Below are 8,528 nucleotides of genomic sequence, written 5' to 3'. Positions count from 1 at the left end.
TTCTCATATTAAGTAACCAATCAAACTTGAGTAATCAAATTTGCCAGAGATGAGAACATGACTCCAAACCCACTAATATATGTTTGAATTGAGACATAAACATAGAGCTGTGGGTGGGAGATTACATCAGTTTGCTCATGTACGTATGTTGGTTTCCACAGTGGAGCAGGGGGGGGACTAAAAACATGATTTAACCTTGTATGAGGAAAAAGTGTATATGAAGCAATGATGTCCTGTTCAGAAAACCCACACAAACAGAGGTGACTGCTACACATGGAAAATGATCTCACCTTACAGTCAAAACATGGCAGTCACACACAGAAAGCTTGTTTTCTTTTTTAAAGGTGTAAGATTTGAGTAAACACAAATACAATTAAACACACACATAGACTTGGCACGTAGCTCAAGTAGTTGTCATTAAGTGAAACATATAAATAAAGACAAAAAATAATTTCACACTTTTATCTTCCAGATTAAAGCTGGGAAACTATTGCATCTGTTGCCACAAGTGAAGACAAACAATTATTTTTAAACATGAATAATACATGACAATGTTAACTTTTTGCATTGTTTTGCTCTAAACCAAGTCAAAAAAGGACTTTGGAAATTACTTCACAATATCTTTCCTAAGAATGATTTAAGTATTTTAGTCATTATACATGTTACTTTGCAATGACTGTACTTTAAAGGCTGAAAAATAAACTGATAAATACACAAAATTAATAACCTTACCAACACTGCTGCTGCCTCATTAAAGCACAAGTGAATCTGACCATTACATTATTATTTTTTGAATGCTCTTCAGGTTCTGCTTTTTTTTAAAGACATGGAAGTTTCACCTTTCAAACTCACTTTTTGTTTCTCATTTAAAGCAAAGTTTATTTTAAATAAAACCTGTTTCTATAACGTTGCATTAAAAGTGTTACAGTTAACCTGGGGATTTTAATCAGGCTTTTAAAGACTTTATAAGATCTCTGAGGAAATGAACATAGGCATACAGACAGGGAATTTAGTGAATACGATACACTAAGACCATCAACATAAATAGTGATGGACAAAGCATCAACACTTCCTTTTGTTGTTGAGAATTGAAGTCAAAATGTTTGTATTCTTGGCACTGCCATGTTGTACTTTTGGAGCCAGAGTCTGCGCACTTGGGTGGGGCGTACCATGATGGCTGTACCATCAATACAAAGACCCGCCTATACACCTTCCTAACTCAGTAACAGGCTGTCAGTCACAAATACATGACACTTTTCTTTAAGCTTCAAATTACTAATTAAACCTAAGCATATGAGAAAAAAAATGCATCTTTGAACAGACAGCAACAAGGTAAGAGCTATGTGAATGAACAAAAATCAAAACCTAAAAAAATTATCTAAATTTTATTTTTATTTTCAGTCAGGCAAATGTACCATGGGCAATACTATAATACTGTACTACAGCCAACCACTAGGGGGTGCACGTAATTTGTGGCTGTAACTTCTAGCTTCTGCTCCTGTCTCTAGTAATAGTATGACAGTTTAAATGTTAGCTTTGTTTTTAAAACTGGCCATTAGGAACAAACTTTGGAGTAAGCCTCTTCTGTTTTGTGCAACATATGTAAGACAATTCATAAAGTCAAATTTAACAGTGGAACTTTGGGAGGGAAAAAGAAAGGAGACTCCCTCAGTTACACACTGGTGGCTTTTTGAATTTTGTTTCACATATTTTAAAAACACTGATTGGTTGAAAGGCCTTGATGTGTGTGATCTGTAATCCAGAAACCTAATCTAAAAGCAGGTTGGGTTTCCAGTCTACTCTGCAGTAACAGACATATGTAAGAGGTCAACAAACTTTGTGACACTGAGAATCCCATACTAAACTTTAAGTTACCTCAATAATCCTGCTTTGTAGTACAGAACACTGGTTTCACATCCCTCCTGTCTCTGTTTAAACACACCCTGCCTTACAAATGAGGACTTCCTGTCATCCCTTCCCTTAGGTTTCATTGTTTTTTTGGGAATCAGAAACCTCACCTTGAGGAGTCAGAATCTCAGCAGCTTCTGGACTTGCTGGCTGAGACTTGATTGAGATTGCATCTGCTTGTGACAGTAGGTAAGCTGCTGTGGTTTTTCCTCCCCCAGCATCATTGTTTACTGAGACACTGACAGTCTCAATAGAAGCTGGAGGAACAGTAAGCAACATGTTAGTTGTTCCACATGTCCTGCCAGTCCTACTCGCTGCTTCATGCTCCTCTGTTTGGTTTGATTTAAAGACACATGTTTGACTGGCACATAACTGCCTTTTCATGTCTAGATGGTCCCTGTTTTCCTGGGTGAAGAAGGTGTTGTTGTTTTTGTTTGTGTCGCCAGCTGCAAGGGCAGATAAAGAGGAATCTGTTTCAGTCCATGAGTCATGGTTGAAGTCTGGAAGTCGGTGAACTCTTCTGGATGTTGGAAACTCATTGTTCGCTACATGACTGCTCGTTGAAGGCAGATGAACTTCATTACTGACTGCTGATTGCCAGTTATTAGAACAAAGAACAGCTGGAATCCTGAAAAATAATAAAAAAAAAATAGTATATACTCAGAAATATTAAAATTATACATTTTTTTCAATATTCTTGTTTTCTATGTGACACCAAATAACATAACTGTCCCAAAGAATATTAGTGGTAAAGGGAGGGATCTTTTTGCTAACATTATGTTTTTTGGCAGCTGCAAATAAGAATATAAAAACAGAGGAGATTCTATTGTATGACACACACACTTTCTTAAAATTATACCTTGATACATTTTATTACTAGAATCTTTTGGTTACCAGGGTAACCTCAGTTCTCTGAAAAGTGTGGGTTGTTCCCCCTTTATAAGCACCCTTGCCCTACACTTGTATTTCTTCCATGTGACCTTGCAAGCAGGACAGTGTTGTGAGATAGCTCACTCAGTTTTCAGAAACATTGGTTACCCTGGTAACTAAAAGTTCTTTCAAACCTTGCTTGGTATCTCACTATGGGAGATACATATTCTACCGTATATTGCCAACTCATCTCCCTTTATGCGCATATAAATTTGAATGACATCCCATTCTTAATCCATAGGGTTTATTTTGATGTTGGTCCACCCTTTGTAGCTATATTAACTTCAACTTTTCTGGGACGGCTTTCCACAAAGTTTAAGAGTGTTTATGAGAATTTTTGACCATTCTACCAGAAGCACATTTCTGAGGTCATACGATGTTGAACGAGAAGGCCTGGCTCACAGTCTCTGCTGTAATTCGTCCCAAAGGTGTTCTGTTCTGTTGAGTTGAGGTCAGAACTCTGTGCAGGTCAGTCAAGTTTTTCCACACCAAACTTGCTCATGCATGTTTTTATGGATCTTGCTTTGTGCACTGGTGAGCAGTTACATTGAAACAGGGGCTGTCCCTAAACTGTTCCCACAAAGTTGGAATCCGGAATGTCTTGGTATGCTGAAGCATTAAGAGTTCCTTTCACTGGAGCTAAGCAGCTGAGTCCAACTCCTGAAAAACAATCCAACACCATAATGCGCTCTCCACCCCCCCCACCCTACCAAACTTTACACTTGGCAAAATGCAGTCAGACAAATACTGTTCTGTGGCAAACACCAAACCAAGACTCATCTATCAGACAGAGAAGCATGATTCATCACTCAAGAGGACACCTCTCCACCCTCTTTAGAGCCCAGTAGTGGCGTGCTTTATACCACTGCATCTGGTGCTTTGCGTTGCACTTGGTGATGTAAGGCTTGGGTGCAGCTGCTCTGCCATGGAAACCCATTCCGAGAAGTTCTCTACACACTGTTAATGAGCTAATCTGAAGACTACATGAAGTTTGGAGGTCTGCAGCTTTTGATTCAACAGAACATTCACAACCTCTGAGGACTATGTGCTTCAGCATTTGCTGAGTCCACTCTGATTTAACATGGCCTACCACTTCGTGGCTGAGCTGATGTTGTTCTCAATCACTTCCATTTAGTTAAAATACCACTAACATTTGACTGTGGAATATTTAGTAGTGATTACATTTCACAACTGGACTTTTTGCACAGGGATCATCCTATCATGGTACCATGCTGGAATATACTGAGCTCCTGAGAGCGACCCGTTCTTTCACAAATGTTTGTAGAAGCAGTCTGCATGCCTAGGTCCTTAATTTTATACACCTGTGGCCATGGAAGTGATTGGAAAACCTGATCTCTTGGATGGGTTAGTGAATATTTTTGGCAATATAGTGTATGTTCTGTGTAGAGAATCAACACACTCCTGGTCTGGTTTATGCTTAGACCCAGGCAACACAAGCTGTGAAACAGGATCTGTGTATCCCTCTCTGCCTGCTTCCTGCTGGATGCAAACACCAGAAGGTCATCCAGATAAGCCAGCACTCTGAGGCCCACTGCTTGAGTTGGATTCAGGGCTGCCTCCACACACCTGCTGATAACCCTTGGAGCTAGTGACAGCTAGTGTAGGCTACACCCTGTTAGGTGAACCTGAGAAATGTTCTGTGTGCTGGATAAGAGCGTATATAAAAAATAAGCATCTTGCAAATTTATTGACTTGACCCAGTTACCAGGTCAAATAGATCAAAGCAAAACATTGTGTGTCAGCATTCTGAACTTGTATTTCCGGAGGTGTGAATTTAGAATAGGATGCAGTGAAATTTCACTTTGGAATGAGAAAAATAACAGAAGTGAAAGCTGTTGTTCATTTCCCCATCTGGCACAATTCGAATTGCTTCTTGCTTTTCACTCCCCAAAGCTTTTGCAGCTCTCTTGCAGCTTCTGACCAAATCACTACACTGAACCTCAGTGGTTACAAGCTGCAATTTGCAGCTTGTAACCACTGGCAACCATCGTGAATACCCAAGGGGGAACTGTGCATGCACACCACCTCTCCAGTTTGACAACTAAGGGGACAGGAGGCCTGAAGTTCAAAGCTAGCAGCAGACTGCTCTGCACTTTTAACTTTTCTCTTTTTTGTTTTATACACTTTACTCTTGGTTTTATGCCTGAAGTGGTCCATTTTGCCCCGGAGATCTGGTCCTGTGGTTGCTAGATTGGAGTAACTGTTGGATGGAGGTGAAAAGCAACCAACTGCCCCACCACCAGGAGTTCTGTGAGCCCCAGAGCCTTGATGTTGGCCATTTCAAGCCCCAAGTAACCCTTGACAGCGAAAAGGCCTGTCAAAATAATGGTTCATTTCCAGGGACGGCTGGTATAAGTGGGCTAGTAGCCCTACCTGGCATTTACAATAAAGATGTTAAAATAAACTACTTAAAAATAACAACTTAAATATAAATACATTTTAGAAATATCAAAACACATTTAGTTAAATTTACAACAAAACTGGTGTCAAACCGCCTGGGGAAAATCCCTGGGTCTTTCCAAAGGGCTAAATTCTGACAGTCCCGTTCCGTTCCTGTCTGTCATGGTACAGAATGATTGACAGACGTCTTGCCACGCCCCCTCAGTTTGCGGCTCATTGGGGCTAATTTCGGTCAGCCCAGGGTCAGCCCGCGGCCAAATGATTCATTCAATTCATTCAAGCTCTATGTAAGCTTGGTCTTTGGTGTGCTTCCGTGGTTGTTTGTCATTTTTTCCATCTCAAAAACAACCGTAAAACAATTCATAGCAGGTTTTTTTTTTCAAATTGGATGCTTCTGTTGTTGGAATTGTGTGTGTGTGTGTAAATATATATATATCATACTTGCCAACATTTGGGAATGTCAATGTGGGACAACATAGCGTGAAGCGGGCACCACCACACCACCACCCCTTCACCCCAACCACACACACACATTCACATTTTAAGTATTACATTATCTGTGTTTAAGTCTGTCTGCCCAAATATGTACAGTTGTATATAAAAAGTTTTGCCAGACACAGCTTATCTATTCATCAGCTGATCATGTCTTTAAAACATCATGCAAAAAACCCACTCATAGAAATACACACAAACATCATAGATTCAACATGATTTTCCTGAATTCTGATCAATTAATTTGAATTAAACACATCATAGTTGCTTAAGATCAGGGCTCTCAAGCTTTGATCTGAGCTTGGAGTGAGATTTTGAGCTGCTAGAATTTGTTAGTTCAATACACAGTTTCCTTCATTGAATTATTGTGGGGGACAAATCTACACTTCCCCAAGATTGGGGGGGTCCTGACCCCCCCGACCCCCCCGGGATTTACGCCTATGATCAGATGACAACACGACTCACACGAAAACAATTGCGCGCCCGCGCGTCTTTGAGGGGGCACGGGGGAGCTCCACATATAACTTTCTCTCCTCTCTGGTGTGAGATTGACAGCTGTCAGTGCTTGGGGAAGTGGGCGAGGCTTATGGTATGCTGCAGAATGAGTGCTTTCTCACATTTAGCCGCCAAATTCAGTAGATTTGTCGCTAGTCGCTTTAAAAAAATGCTAGAGGGATCTGAAAACTCGCGAAACATAGTGACAAAGTGACAAAAAGGCAGTGTGCATGTGTGGGTTTTTTTGCGTGAGAAATACAAAGTGTGGCGTATGAGGGCGAAATGCGGGACTTTTGGCTGTCCCGCACAGGGTGACGCGGGACAAGGGACGGGTGGCTAAATGCGGGACTGTCCCGCCCAATGCGGGACTGTCCCGCCCAATGCGAGACGGTTAGCAAGTATGATATATATATATATATATATATATGTATATTAGCCCACCCTTTAAATATCACTACCAGCCGCCACTGTTCATCTCCTTCATGCTTGTGGGAACAGCGGGCATGACCTGCTGTGCTGGTGTATGATGAGAGGGCATGTATTAGGGCTCTGTCATACTCCATAAGAAGTCAAGAAGGTGGTTTGCAATCACGTGGTCACGAAACTTTGTTTTTGCACACACATTTCATAGTCCACAATACACTCAGATCAGAACTCCTGGGTAGCTCTTCCCTCCTCCTACAGCGTGAAAACGGGTTTCTTCCCACCAGCTTCTCAACTCTTCTGTTCTTGTACAGATTTTTGCTTCCCTTATCTCCCCCAGACATTATTATTAAACAAACTGAGACAGTACACGGCATCTGGCATTTGGAAATTTGATGGTGCACAATAATAAGTGAATGAAGGCAACGTATCCCTTCACTGCCCAGCCGAGGCGTACTTCCTCCCAGCCACCACAGCAACTGTACTGCTAATGGACAGGAACCTTTATACAGAACATGGCAGGCAGGAACATAGACACAGCTGGAGACATACACCATGTCTTGCATATACACTATACACTGGATCAAGCAGATGAGCCCCCTCTAGCAGTGTGGATAAATAACCACATACATTGCTTAATCACAACAGTTGCGAAGCAGCAGACGAAACTGGTCCGGGAACAAAACAACTTAACTTTCATCACACAACCACATGAATGAGAGCCAACTTTGTGACTTCTCATGGAGTGTGACAACAGCTTTAGTCTGTCAAAGATAGATGAGGTGGTACTGGAGCTTCCATGATTGGTCGCGCCTGAAGGCATTTCCCATCGTAAGATACCAAGCGAAGTTTGAAGGAGAACCCATCTGTTTGAGTGAGTATAATGTGAGTATAATAAATGTTTTTTGAAAAGAACCTACAACTGATTTTGAAACATTTTACGCAGAGACAAAACTTTTCATTTTAAATTTTCTCACACTGTATGCATAAGTGTAATATTTGAGTGGATTAAAGAGTCAAAGAAGCATCAAAATTAGAGTTACATGCATCATTTCACAACAAGCAGCTTTGCAGTGAAAAATAGGGGTGATAACAAGGGTGTAACAAGATCTCACAAGATGAAAATGTCCCAAGATTTCTTGTTCAGTTGAAAACTATCTTGCAAACCAAAATAACTGTTTCATGATTTTGTTTGGTGAAATGGTCAAATTATCACTATTCTTTTTGAGAGGAAAATATCAGAATTTGAGAGGAGAAGTATTTGTAGAATTTGAGGAGAGGTAAAAAAAAAAACCCAGACTGTTCACTGTGTCTCCCCCCTCACACTCCCAAGATGATTAATCATGTTTGTGTTAATCAGTGTGAGCAACTTTTCTCTGTGATGAAAATATATATTAAAAAAAGCACACAAAGGGAGAGGGCGACACAAGATGGCGGAGGGAGTAGGCGCATAGTCAGAGAGCTCTCCAGAGTCGGGTAAAAATGCCCACAACAAAACTCGAACTCGATAGATAAAACTACAGCATGAGTGGGATAAGCAAGAAAAGAAGCCGGAAAAACTATAAAAAGCAAGAAAGAACCAAAGAGCTGCCAGTAACGGAAGAAATCTCCGAACATGAAGCTAGCGAACACGAAAATGATCCAGCAGAGGAAATGGAAGAACATGATAGCATGGAGACGCTGCAAAATGGCCTCGCAGCTATCAGAGGTGATATTAAAGCACTTAAACAAGAGCTGTGCCTGGAGCTGGCTGTATTTAAAGACGAGCTGAAGAGAGAAATGAAGGAAGAAATAACGAATCTTCGACAAGAAATAGACCGTAAGCTGTCCGAGAATGGCCAGGAGCTACAGACACAGCG

General features: G+C 40.9%; 1 protein-coding gene across 1 annotated transcript in view; it reads right to left on the bottom strand.

Moving 5' to 3' along the window:
* Window positions 1–324: 324 nt before the first annotated feature.
* Window positions 325–8,528, bottom strand: part of LOC108228332 (endophilin-B1) — a 19,089-nt gene continuing 10,885 nt past the window's right edge. Inside the window, exon 10 of the mRNA XM_037977695.1 lies at window positions 325–2,536. Coding sequence (XP_037833623.1) covers window positions 1,981–2,536 — 556 coding nt within the window. The 3' untranslated portion in view covers window positions 325–1,980. The remainder of the gene's footprint in view (window positions 2,537–8,528) is intronic.

Source organism: Kryptolebias marmoratus, linkage group LG10 (genome assembly GCF_001649575.2).
Source record: "Kryptolebias marmoratus isolate JLee-2015 linkage group LG10, ASM164957v2, whole genome shotgun sequence".
Taxonomy (NCBI): domain Eukaryota; kingdom Metazoa; phylum Chordata; class Actinopteri; order Cyprinodontiformes; family Rivulidae; genus Kryptolebias; species Kryptolebias marmoratus.
This window is presented reverse-complemented; position numbering and strand designations above follow the sequence as displayed.